The sequence below is a fragment of the Eutrema salsugineum genome, unplaced genomic scaffold, assembly GCF_000478725.1.
Source record: "Eutrema salsugineum unplaced genomic scaffold, Eutsalg1_0 scaffold_5, whole genome shotgun sequence".
Lineage (NCBI taxonomy): Eukaryota > Viridiplantae > Streptophyta > Magnoliopsida > Brassicales > Brassicaceae > Eutrema > Eutrema salsugineum.
Genome location: NW_006256612.1, coordinates 15,618,748 through 15,639,393, shown reverse-complemented (window position 1 = coordinate 15,639,393; position 20,646 = coordinate 15,618,748). Strand labels below are relative to the sequence as shown.

General features: G+C 38.3%; 7 protein-coding genes and 1 long non-coding RNA gene across 14 annotated transcripts; 5 read left to right on the top strand and 3 right to left on the bottom strand.

Moving 5' to 3' along the window:
* Positions 1–24: 24 nt before the first annotated feature.
* On the top strand, positions 25–1,573 carry LOC18994746 (protein mago nashi homolog). The gene is made up of 3 exons (XM_006418437.2): positions 25–309; positions 716–892; positions 1,228–1,573. Exons 1-3 carry the CDS (start codon positions 94–96, stop codon positions 1,285–1,287), a joined length of 453 nt encoding a protein of 150 aa, XP_006418500.1. The 5' UTR covers positions 25–93; the 3' UTR covers positions 1,288–1,573.
* A 932-nt stretch (positions 1,574–2,505) lies between these two features.
* LOC18994745 (nucleoside diphosphate kinase 1) lies at positions 2,506–3,452 on the bottom strand. The gene is made up of 3 exons (XM_006418436.2): positions 3,289–3,452; positions 3,087–3,135; positions 2,506–2,990 (listed from the first exon to the last, which is right to left on the bottom strand). The coding sequence occupies exons 1-3, from the start codon at positions 3,337–3,339 to the stop codon at positions 2,644–2,646; spliced, it is 447 nt and encodes a 148-aa protein (XP_006418499.1). The 5' UTR covers positions 3,340–3,452; the 3' UTR covers positions 2,506–2,643.
* A 99-nt stretch (positions 3,453–3,551) lies between these two features.
* On the top strand, positions 3,552–5,888 carry LOC18994744 (ras-related protein RABD2a). The gene is made up of 8 exons (XM_006418435.2): positions 3,552–3,652; positions 3,947–4,019; positions 4,282–4,329; positions 4,408–4,455; positions 4,685–4,756; positions 4,828–4,983; positions 5,060–5,163; positions 5,543–5,888. The coding sequence occupies exons 1-8, from the start codon at positions 3,639–3,641 to the stop codon at positions 5,637–5,639; spliced, it is 612 nt and encodes a 203-aa protein (XP_006418498.1). The 5' UTR covers positions 3,552–3,638; the 3' UTR covers positions 5,640–5,888.
* Positions 5,889–6,085: 197 nt separating this feature from the next.
* Positions 6,086–7,653, top strand: LOC18994743. The gene is made up of 5 exons (XM_006418433.2): positions 6,086–6,427; positions 6,510–6,679; positions 6,769–7,051; positions 7,170–7,333; positions 7,410–7,653. Exons 1-5 carry the CDS (start codon positions 6,162–6,164, stop codon positions 7,553–7,555), a joined length of 1,029 nt encoding a protein of 342 aa, XP_006418496.1. The 5' UTR covers positions 6,086–6,161; the 3' UTR covers positions 7,556–7,653.
* A 491-nt stretch (positions 7,654–8,144) lies between these two features.
* On the bottom strand, positions 8,145–10,548 carry LOC18994742. Of its 4 annotated transcripts, none has more exons than XR_002897959.1 (5): positions 10,142–10,548; positions 9,251–9,861; positions 9,093–9,176; positions 8,579–8,981; positions 8,145–8,438 (listed from the first exon to the last, which is right to left on the bottom strand). It is a non-coding gene; the product is annotated as an uncharacterized LOC18994742 (long non-coding RNA). The 4 variants fall into 4 exon arrangements; XR_002897958.1 differs by having other exon boundaries at positions 8,145–8,716; positions 8,825–8,981; XR_002897960.1 differs by having other exon boundaries at positions 8,145–8,689; positions 8,825–8,981.
* Positions 10,549–11,307: 759 nt separating this feature from the next.
* Positions 11,308–13,202, top strand: LOC18994741 (putative dual specificity protein phosphatase DSP8). Its single transcript, XM_006418431.2, has 6 exons — positions 11,308–11,836; positions 11,996–12,118; positions 12,198–12,291; positions 12,383–12,465; positions 12,567–12,656; positions 12,736–13,202. Exons 1-6 carry the CDS (start codon positions 11,621–11,623, stop codon positions 13,093–13,095), a joined length of 966 nt encoding a protein of 321 aa, XP_006418494.1. The 5' UTR covers positions 11,308–11,620; the 3' UTR covers positions 13,096–13,202.
* On the bottom strand, positions 12,969–16,652 carry LOC18994740 (COP9 signalosome complex subunit 7). 2 transcript variants are annotated; one of them, XM_006418430.2, is made up of 11 exons: positions 16,535–16,652; positions 16,273–16,441; positions 15,836–15,911; positions 15,654–15,742; positions 15,311–15,400; positions 15,161–15,205; positions 14,995–15,065; positions 14,627–14,765; positions 13,928–14,016; positions 13,791–13,811; positions 12,969–13,135 (listed from the first exon to the last, which is right to left on the bottom strand). In XM_006418430.2, the coding sequence occupies exons 2-11, from the start codon at positions 16,429–16,431 to the stop codon at positions 13,114–13,116; spliced, it is 801 nt and encodes a 266-aa protein (XP_006418493.2). In that variant the 5' UTR covers positions 16,432–16,441; positions 16,535–16,652; the 3' UTR covers positions 12,969–13,113. The 2 variants fall into 2 exon arrangements, 1 of the variants encoding a protein (XP_006418493.2); XR_002898012.1 differs by lacking the exon at positions 12,969–13,135 and having other exon boundaries at positions 13,548–13,811; positions 13,928–13,999.
* Positions 16,653–16,933: 281 nt separating this feature from the next.
* Positions 16,934–20,634, top strand: LOC18994739 (leucine carboxyl methyltransferase 1). 3 transcript variants are annotated; one of them, XM_006418429.2, is made up of 14 exons: positions 16,934–17,079; positions 17,300–17,388; positions 17,470–17,612; positions 17,740–17,787; positions 17,909–17,990; positions 18,202–18,304; positions 18,398–18,518; positions 18,628–18,675; positions 18,877–18,960; positions 19,390–19,454; positions 19,717–19,768; positions 19,961–19,999; positions 20,116–20,238; positions 20,337–20,634. In XM_006418429.2, exons 1-13 carry the CDS (start codon positions 17,000–17,002, stop codon positions 20,182–20,184), a joined length of 1,023 nt encoding a protein of 340 aa, XP_006418492.1. In that variant the 5' UTR covers positions 16,934–16,999; the 3' UTR covers positions 20,185–20,238; positions 20,337–20,634. The 3 variants fall into 3 exon arrangements, with proteins under 3 accessions (XP_006418492.1, XP_006418491.1, XP_024008196.1); XM_006418428.2 differs by having other exon boundaries at positions 20,357–20,608; XM_024152428.1 differs by having other exon boundaries at positions 16,939–17,079; positions 17,247–17,388; positions 20,357–20,608.
* Positions 20,635–20,646: the final 12 nt, after the last annotated feature.

The window sequence follows — 20,646 nt, the reverse complement described above, 5'->3', positions numbered from 1 at the left end:
TAATTAAGCCCATAATAGTGTTTGTTTGTTAAACTGGTTTTAAAGGGCAAAAGAAAGGGGAATGGAGAGAGAGAGAGAGAGATCGACGAAGCCATGGCCGCGGAAGAAGAGAACGAGTTCTACCTGAGGTACTATGTCGGGCACAAAGGGAAATTCGGACACGAGTTCCTTGAGTTCGTGTTTAGACCAGACGGTAAGCTCCGTTACGCCAACAACTCTAACTACAAGAACGATACTATCATCCGGAAGGAGGTGTTTCTCACCCCCGCCGTTCTCAAGGAATGCAAGCGAATCGTCTCCGAGAGCGAGGTCTTTTTTCTTTCTTTCTCTTCCATGGACCGATTCCTCTGTTTTGGCTCTAGTTTTTCTATTACCGCTGTAGGCTAGGTCGGAACTCGTCTAGGGTTTTGTGATTTTGGTTTTTTTCTTTTCTTTTTAGGGTTTCTTTTGAGCGCGTCTTTCCTTGGAGTTTGATTGACGTACGTGCAGTAGGAAAAATGTTCCTGATCAACCTACGGGTGTAGATTTAGAACCCTCTCCTACAAATTGGGTTTTGTTAATGCTATTATCACTCCGATTTCTAGTTAACTTCTACATAATGGATGATTTTTACAATTACTTTCTATGAATGATGTATACTACAAGTGTGTGGCATTTGAGCTCTGCGCACTTGCAGTTTATTGTGTGACCTGACACGTGATATTTGTCTGGGTAGATAATGAAAGAAGATGATGAAAAGTGGCCGGAACCTGACCGTGTTGGAAGGCAAGAGCTTGAGATCGTGATGGGAAATGAGCATATCTCCTTCGCTACATCTAAGGTTGGATCTCTTCTTGATGTCCAGAGCAGTGAGGATCCTGAAGGACTTCGCATCTTCTACTATCTTGTTCAGGTCACCTCTCCTTTTCTTGCCTTAACCATGGATTTATCAAGGTCTCATTTCTCCACAGTGTAGCCAATCATGCTTTAGGATTCCCCTGCTCTTACCATCACTTTAGGAAGGTTCTCTATTTAGGTGGACTATGTCGAACTTAAAAAATATGTAGTGCGGCTGGTAACTCCAAAACTGTAACCTGGTTTGGGAGTCGTTTGTAGTGGAGGCCTATTCTGATGCTATTCTAGCTACCAGCTGATAATTGTGTTATCTAGTTATTCTATTTTTGTTGAGCATGTTTCTGTAATATTTTTTCTCTAACACTTTTTTTTTAATAACATTCATGGTTGCAGGACTTGAAATGTCTTGTTTTTTCGCTCATCTCGCTGCACTTCAAGATCAAGCCTATTTAGAGAAGAAATCATTGGATTTGCTGGGAACATGTGGCTGAAGTTTGTTTGTTGTTTTCTTCTTTTTTTTTTTATGTCTCTCGCTCATTATTGACTCATGCTAGTTTCTTGTGTTGTTAATCTGAGAACCTCGAGTTCCATTCGTATGCTGTTTTTGCATTGAATCTTATATGAGCGTTGGTATTGGAATTGACGATGGTTTGGCTTTTCTAAGCAGTGGTCTTTGGCCAGGTGCTGTTATTTTCGATAGTAACGAATCGAAATTAGATGTTTTGTCGGGTCGACGTAATCAGATGCTCTCGCTAATCTTTCAGCTAGCTATAGACTGGCCCAACCTGGTCCGTTGAGTCCAATAACACTTGCATTATACTTTTGCATTCCGTAATTGATTTGAGGGGATTCCTCCTTTTAATGAATGACTGTTCATATTGTATAATTTATATGACTTTAAAAAAGACTAGCATTTTCTTAAAAAAATTGCCAGAGTGGGTTTCTCGTAGATTTCTGGATATTGTAACTTATTTGTCTGTTACGTGGATTGATATTGGATGGTTTGGTACCTTCTACAACCGTGAAAGTTAAGCTGGTAAAGTAGTGGGAAGGATTGAGGAGTGAAGAAACTGGAAGAAAGGGTTCAACAAGAGAAGAGATGTGATTTGGAGGCCGAAAAGCAGAAATTACGGGTGGAAGTGATGAAAGGAGGGGTAAGTTTTTGTTGAATGATTGGTTTGGAAGAAGGCGCCAAAAGGAAGCAAGAAAGCTAGTAATCGAGGCAATGAGGCATATGGGATCGATCAGCTTGTGTGGTCCATTTTGATTGAATTTGGGTGATAGTGGGTATGCATGATGTTCTACCTTCACTTTGTGTCAACATCCATGTGAAGCTATCTTTTTTACCTTTTTTTGTGTGTGAACCAACCTAAGTCAAACAATTTACTTGCTGTTTTCTTAACACATGATTCACTCTCTCAACCCTGATCCATCTATTTTTACTTATTGCAAGCCATTTTTACCAATGAATATCATTTCTCTAAGGTATAAAGCATAAATTTTGCTGGAATAGTCAACATTTAGACGGTTATGATATAATTAATGTTTGGATTCGGTGGGGACTGACTGGGATGCGTGTGAAGAGAGTAGAGTTAGAGTATAATGTTTTACTTTGTGTGGTCCTCACTAGCTAATTTGCATACTTGAAATTAAACGAAGAAAAGATTTGACTTTTTGGTTTGGACTTGTAAAAGAAAATCCTCCCTTTTGATTTCGGTTTCAAGTTTAAATATAGATGATGAAAGAAACAAATGTCAGAAGAAAACACATTAATGATAAGAAAGGGGGAGAGTCAAGAAGAGAAGACTACTACTCATAGATCCAAGGGTTGAGGCTGCTCTGCCAGTTGACAGGTCCATCAGGGAACCACAGTGCAATCTCTTTGTTAGCACTCTGCACTGAGTCACTCCCATGGATCACGTTCCTACCAATGTCAATTGCAAAGTCCCCACGAATGGTTCCAGGCTCAGAGGCTGCTGGGTTTGTGGCTCCAATGATCTTTCTCCCTGTCAACACAACATTCTTCCCCTCCCAGATCATTGCAACAACAGGCCCGGACACAATGTAATCAACCAGACCACTGAAGAAGGACTTGGCAGACAGGTCCTCGTAGTGCTTCTCAGCAAAAGCCCGCTCAACACTGATCAGCTTCAGACCTGTACAGTGTATATCCCATCCACTTAGTTGATGAATGAAATCCATCAAAGTCAAGATTTTATAATGAATCTACTAAGCAAGTCCGGAATCATTACCCTTCAAAGTGAAACCCTTCTTCTCAAACCTGCAGATGATTTCACCGATCTGAAACCACCAACATAGTGGAATGAATCATTGTCAAGCCAAGCATCTAGCTACTTTTTAAGCATAAAGCCAAATTCACAGAGCAACCGAATTTATCGTTGCATCAAACTGAAAATGGCAACAAGAATAAAGAGGGAAGAAAAAGAAACGTACGAGTCCCCTCTGGACACCGTCGGGCTTGATCATGATGAAAGTTTGCTCCATTTTCGACGCTTCGTTTGTCTAAGGATGAAGAAGAGGAGGCTAAGAGAAGTGTGTATCTATGAACTTTTGCAACCCTAGGACCTTCTTCTGTAGGCCCTCCACCAATAGGTCTTATTGGGCCTCTATTCCATTCGTTATTATTTAATGAATAAAAGGCTTTTCTTTCAAGGCCCAATTGTTGGCTTTTTCTGAATCTCCTTTTGCAAGATATCTCTCGGCTTTGTATCGCCGTTGCATTCATTCTCCTCCCACAGGTTGTCGTCCTCCCTTTGACAGTTGTTGACACCATCGAAACCACTATGAATCCCGAGTAGTAAGTTCTTTTCTCTCCATCGACAATTTCTTCGGTTAAAGTTGACATAGATTCCACGATTACGGTGGTTTGCTACATCTAGAAACTCTAGGGCTTCGACATCATTCTATTTGATCCCACTTGCACTAATTGCTCCGTCTTTTTGTTTGGTCTGGTTGAATTTTTCTTTGTTTCCAGTATCTGATCTAGATTACTTGAACAGTCTCTCCTGTGCTTAAAATCGTAGTTTTCACTTAACTTTTTTTTTTGGGTTGAATTTTCAAGTTTTATTTATTCTGTTTTCGGATTTGGCAGCGACTATCTTTTCAAGCTCTTGCTCATCGGGGATTCTGGCGTGGGGAAGTCTTGTCTACTTTTGAGATTCGCTGTAAGTTTTGAGATCATCAATCTCGAGTACTTTCTGTGTGTGGGGGTGGAGAGAGCAGTATCTAATCAAACGTTGTAGCTTTCATGATTTTTTTTTTTTTGTTGTTGTTGTTGTACTCTACGTTTGCTCATCTGGCTTCTTATCAGGACTTGTTGGCTATTGCATTTTGAGTGTGATTATGGCCTTACTCACTGCTTCTTCCATTTGCATACTTCTGGGTCAGATATCTGATTGGCGACCCTCTTTTACCTCGTGTTTGCAGGATGATTCGTATGTAGAAAGTTACATAAGCACTATTGGAGTCGATTTTGTAAGTTGTTTCCGTTATTTATTTGTTGTTTTAATTGATGCCGAGGCGTTTATCTGAACTTGTATTTGTTTTCTTCAGAAAATTCGGACTGTGGAGCAAGATGGGAAGACGATTAAGCTCCAAATTGTACGTTCCTCTTTCTATAGTGTACTTTATCCTTTAGCAATATGAACAAGACAAGTTTAAGCTCATAACTCTACCATATGATGCCCATATTTCCTCATGTCTTACCGTCTTTGTTTCATATCTTAGCGAACAGTTAGGTTTTCTCAAACAAGGTTGCTGTTTTTTTATAGCTCCCTAACTTTTCTTGCTTCTCATTAACTAGTCTCAATGTTAACCATATACTTTTCAGTGGGATACTGCTGGTCAAGAGCGGTTCAGGACAATTACTAGCAGTTACTACCGTGGGGCACATGGAATCATTGTAAGTCTTTTACTTCCCTCTGTTGGTTTCTTATGTTCTAACTTACCCCCTGGTGGCCTTCCCCCTGGTAGATTGTCTACGACGTCACAGATCAAGAAAGCTTCAATAATGTGAAGCAATGGTTGAGTGAAATTGATCGTTATGCTAGTGACAATGTGAACAAACTACTGGTTGGGAACAAGTGTGATCTTGCTGAAAACAGAGCCGTTCCATATGAAACAGCAAAGGTATATCATGCACTTAAATCTTATGCTTTCTTAAGGTTATAATTGCATTCCTGATGAGTTTCGAAATTTTTTTAAGGCATTTTCCGATGAAATTGGAGTTCCTTTCATGGAGACTAGCGCAAAAGATGCTACAAACGTGGAACAGGCTTTCATGGCGATGTCGGCATCCATCAAAGAGAGGTAGTTAATTATACATCATTTTTTTACAACCTTTAAAGATCCTTCAGACCTGATGGAAATTTTGCGAAGCCATCAATCAGCTCATTTCTGGATTTAAAAATAAATAAAATGAAATTCTCTGTGGAACTTTGAACTCCAGCAAGTGATCACTGCGTGCTTTTAGAGTAGTAAGTAACTATGTATCTAAAGAGATTTAGAAAAGGGAATAAATGTAACTTTTAGAGCAGGCTGATGTTGACACTGCCGTGTTCAAAATTGAAAAATCATCTTATTGCTCTGAGTTTTCATGTAGTTTTGTCTGTCTCCAACCAATTTACAGAGTGAATGAGTGAGTGGTTGTGACACAATGAAAAGAAATTGATATGTGGTGTGGATGCAGAATGGCAAGCCAACCAGCAGGGAACAATGCAAGACCTCCGACGGTGCAGATCAGAGGACAGCCTGTTGCCCAGAAGAATGGATGCTGCTCAACTTGATTGCCTAGTCATATCCCCAGCCTTGGCTTCCAACCTTAAGTCATCATGCCATTATCTAGGGAAAAAAAAAAGTGTTTTTAGAAGAGTCGTTTACAAGTGTTCTCAGTTCACGTCTTGAACTTTGTTCGTAATATTTGCTTTGTATAGGGCCGTGCCTATAGGCCCAGGTTTTAATAAAATTTTGTTTGAAGCGTGGTTTAAAACAAACTAAAATGTTAAGTAAACAATAGAATAACACAATTAGGGCAACATTGTCTATTTTCGACTCATTAAAGGGCCGTTAATGGCCCAGTAGAGACGGAGTGAGTTAGACATATGTATTTTTTTGGTTGATTGTCGCCTATTCAAAACTTGGAGAAGACACGTGTTCAATATGGGAAACAAAAGAAACCGCCTCTTTGTAACTAACTAATTTTTTTTTTCTTTCCTCTTTTATAAAATTTCCCTTGAATATTATACGCAGTATTTGCAAGAGGGGTGCATCCGGGTCTAGTAAACAAGGTGTGTGGATAAAAGAAGAAGATGAGGATGATGTTGTTAGAAGAAGATGAGAAGAAAAAGAAGAAGAACAAGTACACAGCAACTCTGTTGCTCTGCCTCTTGTCATGTCTTGTCTTGGTTGAGGTCATGCCCTTACTCAATGGCGGCAGCAATTCCATCTCCAGGGGTTTCAGAGATGCTCCTCCTTCCACATACGCTCTAAACCTCGGCTCATATTCCAAATTGGTCAGCACTGGCACTGAGACCTACGAATCAGATGTGTTTCAGTCCGGTGGTTGTTACAATTGGTAAGTAAAAGTATCATCCTCAACAATTCATTTTTTGTTTTTTATCTGTAAAATGAATTGACATGGTTGAGTGTGGGAACAGGACACTGACACTGTATCCGAGTGGTAACACTAGAGACAATGGTGCAGATCATATATCTCTCTATTTGAGACTAGACAAGCCAAGTTCCTTGCCACAAGGCTGGGAGGTTCACACCAAGATCAGCTTCTTTGTGCAGATTAAGCCACGGAACAAGTATTTGGTGGTGGAGGGTACAGTACAATAATGATTCCTTTTATTCTTTTCTTTTACGTTAGGATTTTGGATATGATGAAATTTGAAAGAATGGTGGGTGGTGCAGAGAGGGAAGTGCAGCGATTGGACGCAGCGAAAACAGAGTGGGGAATAGGGAAACTGATGCAGCTGTCGACCTTGTTGAACGAGAAGAATGGGTACCTTGTGGGAGACAAGTGCCAGTTTGGAGCTGAGGTCATTGTCCTGAAACCCTACCACAACTCGGAACGACTCTCCTTTTTAGACAAGCCTGAAAACGGCAACTTCACATGGAAGATGTTGCACTTCTCTCGGCTGGAGGAGTACAAGTTCGTCTACTCCGATGAATTCGCCGTCGCTGGAAGTAACTGGTGAGCAAATAGAGAGATCGATGTTTGAAGGTGATATGATAGAGAGAATGTGTGAGAGAGTAATAAAGCATATCCTAACAATATATAACAATAAATAATCTCTTAAATATGTTGGCAGGAAAGTGAGAGTGGCACCGAGAGGAGACGGGGATGGATGGCGCAACTACTTGTCGATATATTTGGAGCTATCCACCCAAAGCCTCCGCGTGAATGAGAAGGTCTACGCCAAAGCCAGCATCCGAGTCCTCAACACAAACCCATCCAACAACATCCAGAGGCAACGTAAGCATTTCTTCCTCCCTTCCTCTTTCTTCTCATCGATTCTGATTTTTATATATAATCTTTAATTTGTGCGCAGTCGGCAAATGGTACTCTCGAGAGGTACCCTCTTTGGGATTCCAACGATTCATGTCTCTTGTTGATCTCCACGACCATTCCAGAGGTTACCTCGTGGGAGATAGAATCACCATTCAAATCCACTTCCACCTCGTTTCAACTACTTAATTTATACATTCCTTAGCCAACTTTTAATATACAGTCCGCGCGGATAATTATTATTATTTAGTATTTCATACGAAATTAACTAATATTTATTGTTTTCATATTTTTTAATATATAGGATTTGATACAAATTTTGTTATGATGATATTAAAATTTCTGGTGTTATAATTTAATTTATCTATTCTATTTTTTTTAACATGATCATGTCTGTTTTTCTGTTTATTAGTTTATTGTTTTTTTCTATTGAAATATTTAATTTTTTTTTATTCTATTTCATTTCATTGAAAATAAATTAACAATCCTGCATTTTGATTTCTAGTTGTTTGAAGCCTATTTACAGCTTTTTGTTTTCTTACATTATTATTAATTTTAACAAGATTATTATTTGGTCGATGTATATATATTTCTATTTTTGAGGAAATAAGGTATTTAGTTAGTGTTTCTAACTCTTTTTTGTAAAGATATTATGCTGGTTTTTTACACAAACACTTGTTGTTCACTGATTACTGGCTTACACACAGTTAGTTATTTTTACATATCATTATATTTTTTCTTTAGTCCGACGTGAATATCATGCCTGGTAATAAAGTGACTCGTTAGAAAACTGTTCCCCCTAAATTGATTTTGAACGAAGCTGGAAAAAAAATTAAATGGAAATAGAATTCTTACAAGTTTAGAAATGGAATGCCAACAATTATCTGTGTAATCATCAACGTTCAGCAGCCCATTCATTAGCCAAATTGTGCAGTATAAATCCTATTTGTCCTACAGCTTCTATGGCAGTAAAAGACTGCAGTAATTGACGAAACAGTATTCCCAGCCAATATAATGAAAAGGATACCACTACCCTGGCGTTGTCGTCCGCAAAGTCAATTCATTCTGAAACCTGTGAGAAACATGTAGGCTTTAAACTCTCTAGTCATCAAAGTTTTCAAATAAGTTATATTCTGTGAATGGTAAAAGGTAACCCATATCATGCTCAATGATTGGATAGCTCCCTTAAATTGTAAATCATGCTCAATAGACCTTTCCTCTAAATACTGCCAAAAATGCAGCTCCTTTCTTGAGATCATCTTGACTTTCAGTTTTAACAAACCCTGCTTTCTTAGCTCGTCTATTTCGTCCAATCGATGTGTGCTTTCCGCGTATAAAATAATAATAACCCTTCAGAACAGAATCGAATTCATATACAGTTTTTTACAAGAAAACAAAATGAATCACTATATGATTTGATGCAACAACTTCTACAGGAGAAGATTAGATGTTACTCACCAACAAAAACATCCTTTTTAAGGCAGAGGCGTGATCATTGCCCAATTTCACGCCAACGCGTACAAAGTTTTTCCATCAATTTATAGCTTGGAAAAAATACAAGCGAACCACCTGGTACAATAGTGCACATTTCTTCTAACTATTTCCCTAGAGCGTCCTTCAAAACAAAGTGGAGCATTGTGTTTTACAATACACGAAAACAATGCATCTCAGTAGAAGAACATATTACAGACAAAAACGATTCAACCAATGATATAATGCCTAGTACCTGGAATGAGTATGCATCAGCTGTTTTATAACTTCCATTTAGACGATAATTACCAGGACCATTGGAGATTGCACCAGCCCACACCTGGACCAAAGAGGCTGTTAAATCATACATTCAGTTCTGGAAATTGTTGCTAAGTGGAGGGCTCTATTCAGAACCTGCAGATTAACATCAATCACATGTGGAGCCTCTAAACAAGTACCAAATTGCATCCCAAGTTCAGATGAGAAAGAATTCATCGGTGACAAAGTCTTGTATTTCATAACCAAGATAACTACAGTTGAATCATGACAAAAAGAGAAACAATGGAAAGTTAGCAAATCAGCAGCCAATGGGTGAAGGATAAGAGTCGAATGATATGTGCAGATATAATGTTGCTATACAAATAAGACTGCAACCAAATGTGTAGTCAAGCTTAACTAACAAATATGAATATGATAAGTGATCATTGATGACGTTGTGCCTTCTAAAACGACCTTACATAGTGAGGTAACAAGCAGTTATTACTCGATTTTTTTTTACATGAAAATGTGTATCTAACGTTAAAAAGATGACATAATTCTTTGCAGAAGCAAGAATAAGATAGAGGATGCTGCTTACCCAGATGTTATAATGATGGATAAAGAAAGATCAGCTAAATCTTTGATAGAGGATGCTGCTTACCCAGATGTTATAATGATGGATAAAGAAAGATCAGCTAAATATTTGAAAACAACAGACAGATTCAGTCACCACAAGCTGAAAGTATGCGTCCAGGTTCCAGAAGAGCCTGCATACCAGTGGAGCAACAAATGAACACCTTTTGTTTTCACAGACAGGTAAAAGAATTCATTCATTCAGCTGAATGGGTCTCTCACAAATTCACTTCAACCTCTTTTAGTGGAGCGTTGTAAACCAAGTTGGTAATCTAAGATTTGACTTCCATTACTTGAAAAGAAATATGTAAGTGAAGAGAACAATTCTGCATGACAGTTGGGCAATAAGCTCTCCCATTCTCAAAATCATACTACAGAGAACAATGCTAATAAAGTTAGCTATACCCAGAATACCTTCTAGAAGGAGAAGTCGTAGGCGGAGGAGAAGTTAGCTAAACCCAGAGGAGGAGAAGTCGTACTTATTGCCAGAGGAGAAGCTGTAGAGCTTGCGGGGACAGCGAGAAGAGCGACGGAGGCATCACAGAGAACAGAAAGCTAACGTGCTTTCTCCATGAGACCGTTGCATCGTTTGGAGAAGGTGACTTGTCGGCTGCTTTTGTTCCGTCGTTTGGAGAGGCTTCTATGCCCTAATTTGATCCTCAGGATCTTTCTGAACAATTTTTGAGAAACTTTTTTTTTTAATTGGGATTTTAAAGGAACAATAAAGTACAAATGTGGCAGTGGAATGAATTGGAATTTGGAAGGATTAAACGCTTCAGGAAGTGGATATTAGAAACTTTAAAATGAGGAAAAAGATGAATAGAAAGAGGAACGACTCGTTTGAGAAGATGAATAGATGAGATTTTTTTTTTTTTAAATGCCACGTGTCACTCTCACAGATGCTAACGTGTCAAAAAACTGGAGAGAGTTGAACCAGTTTTATAGTATAGATAATAATCAGAACAAATAAGAATGATGATGTTAATTATTCCTCATTGTCATTGTTCTTCTTCTCTATGTAATTTGAGATTGGGTTTTCATTGCAACACAAAGGCCTCTCTTATTATAAAGCCCAAGCCCAAAATTTGCCCCTCAGAAAACAGACCTGCATTCTATGATTGAAATGCAAATATGACTTTTCTACCCAACAATGTTGTTTGTGTAGCTATACATATTTCAATAATTGTATATTATCTAGCGTAAGAAAATAAGTTTATCAGAAAGTTTGGTGGTAATGGTGATTTATTCCACATAAGAAGATTAATTTTCGTTTTTTTTTTTTTGTGTTTCTATGATAGTTTATTCTGAAAATATAATGAAGAACATATAGATTATATATTTTATTTGTTAACATATTGGTAAAAGTCATAAATTTGTTAAACTTAAGGGATTATACTTAAAATACGCAGAAAAATATTTGAAATGTAAAAATTGCTTACAGATTTATGTAATATAGTAGTAGTTAGAAAAATGAAATTGTTACAATTTGTTGCTAGATCCCCAAAAAGAGAGGATATTTTTTGTTCCCACACTTGTCTTAATGTAAACGAAAAAAGAAAAAAAGAAAAGAGGGAAATGGAAATAATTGGAGAGCAGTGAATTTTATTTGGTGAGCCTCTGGGTTTGTTGAGAAAAGGAAAGATTGGAGATTATCCTTTTTGAGTAAGATCAGATGACTTGTCCTCCCATGTTTTTAACATTTCTCCCTAACCTAATCATAAAAAGTGTGCCTCATATCTATCGCCCGATTCGTGATCAATAATAATCGTCCTTTGTCCCAAATCGATTTTGTTTTCCTAGGCTCTTCTATTTCTAGGGTTTCTTTGATCTGTCTCCACGACGACTTAGATTCGTCAAGAAATAAAAACTACTATAGGACTAGAAAGAAAAAAAATGTACATCCAAGAGTTAAAGGAAGGCGAAGAAGAGATGAGCCAAACGGATGGAAATGAATCGATTGTGGCTTGTACAAGTGATTTAGGTGTTTGGAATGCGAAACGTATTCTTGTTGGAGCTGGAGGTCGCGCACTTTTCTACCCAACATTGCTATACAACGTTCTCAGGAACATGATGCAGTCAGAATTCCGATGGTGGGATCTAGTCGATGAGGTAAAAACCCTCTCACCTTTTTTTTTTTTTGTTGATGATGAATTGATGATATAAGATGTAGTTTGCAAAAAGAATCTGGTTATTTCGTGGATGATGATAGATATAATTTACAATAATGTGTTTCTTCCCATGATATATAAAGCTTTTGTGGGTCATCAGCATGTTTTGCTAGGTGCTGTGCCTTTCCCCACTCATGTTCCACGTCTCAAGGAACTTGGTGTATATGGCGTCGTTACCCTCAACGAGCCTTTTGAGACTTTGGTTCCCACATCTCTCTATCATGTAAGTTTTTTTTCTTTTCATTCACCTTTCTACTAGACTAGATAGATATACTCTAATTTTGATCCCCTGCACCTTGTAGGCTCATGGTATTAACCATCTAGAGCTTCCTACAAGGGATTATCTCTTTGCTCCATCAATCAGTGATATTTGCCAAGCTGTTGATTTTATTCACAGTAAGTTCCCATATCATCTGGTTTTCTGTTTCTTGAAAACTCATTACTTGTCTTGTCTGGCATCATCCCATTGCTTTCTTTGGTAAAAAAGGGAATGCGTCAAGTGGCAAGACTACTTATGTTCACTGCAAGGCTGGTCGGGGACGCAGCACAACCATTGTTCTCTGTTACCTGGTTTGCCATCCATCCTTTGACTATTTTTTTTTTTTTTTTTTTTAGCTTACCTTTATCAAGAGGAGGATATATTTTCTCACTCGTACCCATTTACCCGTTAGGTGAAATACAGGGAAATGACACCCGAGTGTGCGTTTGAGTACATTAGGTCCATAAGGCCGCGGGTCATGCTTGCTTCGGCTCAGTGGAAGGTGCGCTTTCTATATATTCATATTTGACAAACTGGTGCCGCGCTTTTTTGCTAAGGTGGTATAGATTTTGAATGGGCAGGCTGTGAAGCAATTCTACAGTTACAATATGGCAAGGAAGGCAAACGAAATTGTAAAGCGAACACGTTTAGCAAGTGCAGGGCCGAAACAGGTTTTGTCAGGTTTTGATGATGGGTCGGTGGTGGTGGTAACAGAGTCAGATTTGGCTGGGTATGATGAGCCTATAAAAAACACAGGTGGTAATGCTGCGTCCGTGGATGTGTTGCCAGAGCAGAGTCTGGCTTGCAAGGTCCAGTTTGTAAGCCAAGCTGCATTTGCAAAGATCTCTTGCTTATGGCTCAAGTCTTCAGGGGCCAAGCCAAGGAGACCAGTCCTTGTTGATCAGTTGCAGAGTATTGGTGTCAACATCAAGGTCTGTTAAGTTTCAGACTCTGGCAAGTCATCTCGAGGCAAATATCCCTCTGTACAGAAAACATTGAAATCTTTTTTATTTACAACAATGGGAAATTGTGTTCAGATGTCTGAAAACTCTTTTTTTTTTCTCTTTCATTCCTAAAAAAATTACTTATGTTTTTGATTGAGGCCAAATAGATCAAGCAAAGCTAGCAACATACAAACTAAAAATAATGTGAACAACCCCGAGTGTGAAAAGCAGAGAGGATCAGGCTCTTTGCGAAGGCTATCCTATGAGGGTGTTTGCAATTTTGCATATTATAAGCTTGTTCAATAGAAATAAATAATAAAGAAAAAAGCTACCTACATCGAGGGCACAAAAATAAAAATAAAAAAAATAATCATGATATACCCGTGGAAGCAAAAGCAAGATTTCCTTATCGAGTTTCATTTGCTTGGATATATAAAATAGAGAAGAGGTTAATGGAAAACGTGGCCTAAGTAAAGCGTTTTCAAGAAAGTGCAAATATAATAGAAAAACAGAGGAGGGGCCTCTCTTCCTCTCTCTATGTATATATAATTATCTCAAGAGTCACCCTCATGTTTGCAAGCAAAAGAGGGCTTACATTACATAAGTCCCCCTCCACCCCACCCCAAAATCATCATCATCATAATCTACTCTCCGTAAATGGTTTGTCCATTAACAACATTACAAATCCCTACCTTGGTACCGGATGCCTCCTCCTGCGTTTCCAAAGATGAGTGTGTGTTATCATCTCCTTTCTAGTTTGCATTATATAATCTCATACTTGCACATGCCTTGTATCATATATCAGATCAAATATTTAATGGTATGTTACCTCTTTGGTCGGATTCCATCTTTTTCGTAGTCCATCACTCCACTTGGTTCCCCAAACATCTCTTTATGCCCTCTGATGTCAATATCCACCTGTCCACAATGTAAGTAAGACTACATCGACCAATACCCATCCCAATGTCATTTCACAAAAGTCTACAGTTTCCTTTCTACATTTCGTTTTAAATCAACGCACAAAAACCTTGTTTCATTCCTCTAAAACGTAACAGCTAAATCAAGTATAAGTGCATATGCTAAGTACTGCATTCCAAACACTTCATTTCCTCTCATCTTTGGTCGATACTTTACCACTAAAATGTAACACAGCAGGCGTCTGTGGTGGATTTTATATCCACCATGTAAGTTTAAATGTCACACCACGAATGGCAATCTTGACCATTAAAAAAAAAAAACCTGCCACGACTCACTGACTCGTTCAACATTTAGAAACATATCTTTTAATCTATAAAATTACAAAGCTGGAAGACCTTGAGAGATTTCATATTGGAGTCTCTTCCCTTCCTCTTGCAATGAACTAAATTCATGATAAACCAACTCTAATCCTCTGAAGATATACGACAGAAAAGCTAACTGGACTCTTAACTCATGGTTACGTAAAAGTAACCATGATTCTAAACCATAACTAGTTACATTATATACTTGGTAGAGAATAGGCTTCTAAACCCATCACATGTTCACTGACCTTCATGGACAGAGACTTCTTCACTTCTTCCACCACTTCTTCGGCTTCTTTACGATGTTTTTTGTCCATCTCACTCATATTGTCCGCCCATTTTATCTTCTCTTGAATTGAAACAAGCAGATTTTCTGATGTGTTCAACCTACACATCAATTATTGCCAGCACATTAACAGTCTCATAAATCAAGCAAGGCACAAACTGTTTCATAAAAAAAAAAGGAAAATTCACATAGAATTCAAGAGCAGGTCGCGGAGGTAAAATCGTTATTGTCATATCTTCTAACACTATGTACGGATTCTATCAAAACGATAAAGAGCACAAAAAAAACCTGGGAACCAAAGGAAGTAGAAAACTAGATGAAAGAAACTACCAGTTTGACATTGTGTGTAGCATACTCCCAAGTTGTCCTGGCCTTAGATCCCTACCAGCTGCAAATGGAACCTGCATGATTCCAAGATATATGACACTCAAAGAGGTGTGATAAGTTAAAACAAAAATCACAATGGTTATATAAGGAGATGAGACACAAAACACACCTCGAAACATCTTTTCAGCTGATCCAGTTTTCCTCTAACTATACCCTGGACAGTTTAAAAATAATCAGCACCATACTTAGTTGCCTGTGCAACTTGGTGGTAAATAAAAATAGAGATTACTCAGAAAGAAAAGTTGCTTAGAGTACTCACCGCGTACATGCATTCATTGATAAGAAAGTCCTCGAGTTCACGGACATTGGTGACATCTAACTCGACCATCAGTGTACCATAGGGCAATATCTATTTGAAAGTTAAGTAATTAACAAGAAGAGTGAGATACATGTGCAAGAGATAGGGAAACAAACTAAGGTACAGTAAACAGGGGCGTCTTAGAAAGTTGAAAAAAGGGACCCGCAATAATCGAATAGATAATGGAACAGAGTACATAACAGAGCAGGCTAGGGGCAATCATGAACCTAATTACTTAGTGCTGATTTAGGACAAAAAAAGTATTAAGCTACATGCCAACCAACAAAAGAAAAAAAAGTAAGACCTTGTTTGACTCCGCAAGGGTAAGCACAGTGAGCTGCTTTAGCTTTAGTATTTGTTCAGGAGCCAACTGAGGAATACGGCTAGCATTGCCTAGGTTTTCGTTCATATAAGAAAATGTGAAAGCGGGTATGAACCAGATTCATAAGGTAAAACGAATCGAAATATTCAAGGTTCTAGTCGAACATTTGTAGTCACCCCAGGTGCCATGGGCAAACAACCGTAGCACATCCAGGTAGACAGAATTTGTGGTTCCTTCAAGCTGCAATGCATTGTTAAGAGCTTAAGAGACCAATAAAATGCAACATTAGGAGAAACCTACTAAGTAATATTACTAACTCCATGAATAGAGTAACTCAAACGAAAACATTTACAACTAATTTCTGTAAAACAAACGTTCAGCAAACAAGAAAGCACCACCACTAAGCCAAAAAAAGAAAAAGAAAAGAAAAACAAAGACACACTCCTATGTATACGAACAGAAAACTATCAATCTTGGGAAGGTTCCTAAAGCAAACAAGAGAAGCCCTAGATCGTCGAGTTAGGTCCCAAAATCAAAGCATAATGGATCCAACATATGATTAGCAATTAAAGCGTAAGAAAGAAACACTGGAGACAGTGACCTGGGCAACATTGGGTAAAGCCAAAATCTCGGAGAAGGCGAATAGAGAAGGATGCGATGTAGCTTCGATTATGATAGGACCCAGGGCCTCGCCTTTGCATGAAGAAGCTCGGTGAACGAGATGATTAATTATCTCCGCCTGCTTCTGCTCGATATCCATCACTCACGCACTACGAATACAGAAACTGAAGTCAGCAATCAAAGGGTGTAGGAAGCATCGGTGGAGAAGAAAAAAAAAAGCAGACCAGAGTCCAAAAGCTTACGATGAATCGATTTCGACGAAAAGCAAGATCCGGTGTTAGGGTTTTCCACACCGCAAAGTGAAAGTCCGATATAGAAACGGGAAGAGACTTGCTAGTTTTTCTTCTCGTCAGCTCTTTTTATATGACGGAAAATAATATGACGTCTCTAATTTCCTTTTTTAATCAAAAGACAAAATATAAGCTTCTTTTTTTGTTTTCTTGATTTTCCCTCTAGATAAAACATTAAAACTTAATCTCCTTTAATAAAAAAATACCTCAAGAGTAAACATTAAGATATGTTTTTTTTTTTTCAAAACATAGCACTAAATAGGTTAATTACCTATTCAATCAAAACGTATCTATTGGGCCAAGGCCCAAAATAATAAAGATCATAAACCCGTCGTACTACTGTTTGCTAATTGCCAGCGGCGACAAACACGTAGAGGCTCTGCTTCTGTCCCGTTGGAAAGAAACTGATCGGAAGATATGGCGACTTCACCGGCAGAATCTCGCAGCAGTAGAGCGGCTGTGCAGGCTACAAACGACGATGCATCGGCCAGTAAATTGTACGCTACCTCTTTCTGTATTTGTCTCTTCCACTTGGTTTCTTCTGTTTTGTTTCCCCAAATCTCCCGTAAATTAGGGTTCTTCTTTGAGATTGTTATTTCTTACTCCCTGTTTCAGTACCGGATTGATCTGTGTTTTATTAGTTTGTTTTTTTTGTGGATTTTAGAGCATAGATAAGATAAGGTGTGTGGTTATGCTGATTTGCTCTGAATGTTGAAGGTCTTGTGTCAAAAAGGGATATATGAAAGACGATTATGTTCATCTCTTTGTGAAAAGACCTGTTCGAAGATCTCCGATAATTAATAGAGGTAACTCTTACCGATGTGGGTAATGTTTTTAGCTGTGTGTCCTGTTTGGATCAGCTTAACGCTATTGTTTTGGATCCCTAGGTTACTTTTCCCGCTGGGCTGCCTTCCGAAAGCTTATGTCTCAGTTTCTGGATTGTGGGACAAGTTCTAATGAAACAGCTCAAGCGAAGAAACAGATATTGTCACTCGGAGCTGGCTTTGATACTACGTATTTTCAGTTGCTGGTGCGTCTTTTTTCGTTTTTGTAGGTCTGGGAAGTTTACTGTATTCTCTTTTTGTCCTCATTATATGTAGTCGGGCGTATTTGTGGGAGTTGAAGGTGCTTCTCTTCTCATTTTTCCATTTTTGTAGGATGAGGGCACCGGGCCCAATTTGTATGTGGAACTGGACTTTAAGGAGGTACCATTCATGAATTTTATGTTTTTTCTTAACTAATTGGATTTTACTTGAAGAATGCTGAACAAAATGTTCTTCAGGTATACTGAGTCTTAATGCCTAATGGATTCACTTGTTACGTTAGGTGACAAGTAAAAAGGCTGCTGTTATAGAAAGCTCCAGCCAGCTAAGGGACAAGCTAGGAGCAAATGCATCTATTTTAGTTGGTGAGAGGCCTTTTTGTTATGCGAAATGTAGAGTGATTTCTTTCTTTATGATGAATTTCAACTAGGGCAGTCCAGCTATTGCTGATATTGTTCTTTACCTCTCATTCTGTCAGCTTCTACATGCCATTAATGCAACTCCCTTTTGCTTTTTACCGTTGGCTTGTAGTTTTAGTAGCTTATTCTATATTTGTTATGCTTCTTAATTCTGCAGAGGAAGGGCAAGTGCTCAGTGATCATTACAAGTTACTTCCAGTTGACCTGCGTGATATACCGAAATTGAGAGATGTCATATCATTTGCAGATATGGATCCAAGGTACGCATGAACAGATTTTTTTATGTTACACACTGTTATAACATATTTTCTTCACCTCAACTCCACCTGCTTGATCGCTAATATCATTATCAGTCTGCCGACATTTATTATTGCAGAATGTGTTTTGATATATCTGGACCCAGATTCAAGCCGTGCCATCGTCAAGTGGGCGTCAGAAACGTTTTCAACTGCAATATTTTTCTTATATGAGCAGGTTTTCTGGCATTTTATATCTATAGAGTTTTTAAATGTGATTTTCTTTGTCTGCATAATGTTGCAGATATGATTCCTGCTTCTGATTTGTCTTGGCTCTCTGTTTGCAGATCCATCCAGATGATGCATTTGGACATCAAATGATTAGAAATTTAGAGGTAATAATGTGTACTCTTATCGCAATTACATCTTCATGAGTAAAGCTTAACTTGTTGAAATTTTCGCAAAAGTATGTCGAATCTAGTAATATATTTAAATATCACGATATTATGACTTCTGTACATCTGTTATTGATCAATTTACCTTCATTGAAGCTCGTTCTGATTTCTTATAGCCGTAATGGTGTTTCTGTGCTTCAGAGTCGGGGTTGTGCACTCTTAAGCATTGATGCGTCGCCGACTCTACTTGCGAAGGAGAGATTGTTTCTTGACAATGGGTGGCAGGTGCGTTTTGCAGTTAAAATTTAATGAAATGCAAATCTGATTGATGTATTCATTTTTGCAATCATGCACTGAGTTGCGAAACAGTTGGAAGTGCAACTTATTTAAATGAAAATATGCAAGGATTTGAGTGTAAAGTCATCTAGCAAAAACATGCTAAAAATCTATGCCAGGTCGTTGTCAATTCCTGTATAATTCCATCGGTTATGATGTGGCAATAGGGTATCAACTATCAAGATGACAGTATTGAATTTGAAAGCGTCTCTGGTTCATAGTACCATGATGCAGTCTTCAGTCTTCCGTTTTGGTCTTGATGTCTGGTTGTAGCTAGAATAATGTACATTTTTTGGATGAACGCAGGCTAACTTTCAAGTATAATGTATAATATATGGCTTCTCGTATCTTACTCTCATCTCTGTTCTGGTGTATCAGAGAGCTGTTGCTTGGGACATGCTAAAAGTGTATGGTAGTTTTGTTGATACTCAAGAAAAACGCAGGTAAGTGCTGTAGTTATCGTTAGAGTTGTGTAAATGCATTATGTTATTCATATCTAGTCTCTGGCCTGAACTCTTTCGGAAAAGTTAATCTTTGTCAAGAAATACATAAGAAATGTTGTCGCCCTTGACTTCTGAGCTTTCCATTCTTTTTCTTAGATGAACCTCTTTCTATATATAAATAGACAACATTGTACATGACCTTTCGTCAAAAAGCCTACTTCTCTTGGAAACTATATTTGAATTGGATAGTTGTGTGTTGTAGGATCGAGCGATTGGAGTTGTTTGACGAATTTGAAGAGTGGCACATGATGCAGGCAAGTCTGTCTCCACCTTATTAAACTTGATTTGCCACCTATGTATGTATGGGAAAGTTAAAAAAAGAGCAAAAGATGATTGGTCTTAAATTCCAAGAGTCTCCACTATACATGTTTTTAGATGATGCGACAGATGGATCTAGTGTGTAGATAATTGAGGTAAACATCTGATTATGGTTTTGTTTTCAACAGGAACATTACTGTGTCACATATGCTGTCAATGACGCAATGGTATGTACATAAGACATGGTCAAGTAAAATTTGCTTTTTAGTTCCTTAAGACGAACAAAACTTGTATGATGAGGTTGGGGGAAAGTGTTGGTAAAAGAGCGTTCTGCTTCGCGCAGGGGATATATGGGGATTTCGGTTTCACTAGAGGAGGAGGCGGTGAAAGCATCAGCATTTCATCACCTTAAGAAAGGAGAAGGGGTTTCTGGTTTGCCTTGGATCATCCCTGGCAATCGCAAATGGTACGTTAGTGTTTCTACTAGCTATATATATAGTGTTGGGAGAAAAACCCTGGTGGGAAGAAGAATCTGATTTTACTTGTAGTTATGTAATGTAACAGGGTGTGTATTGACTTTGCAGACGACTGGAAGATGATTGCACAAACAAATTAGGGTTCTTGATTGGTCACCCGTGTTTTTCTTTGTCTTTGCTAAGCTGTTGAGCAGAAAATAAAGCCCTTTGAAATAAGAAAATTGCTACTGTGATTTTTCATTTGCGTCCCTCGCTTCGAGATATGTAGGCCCCTCGTCGTGTCCTCCAGGCCCAATTTCTTCTTCTTTTTTTTTTTTTTTTTGGTTGTATTTCTCTATACCAAGAACGACAATGCAAAAATGCAAAGCTTCCCAGTTTGAAAGTTTCCCATTATTCCC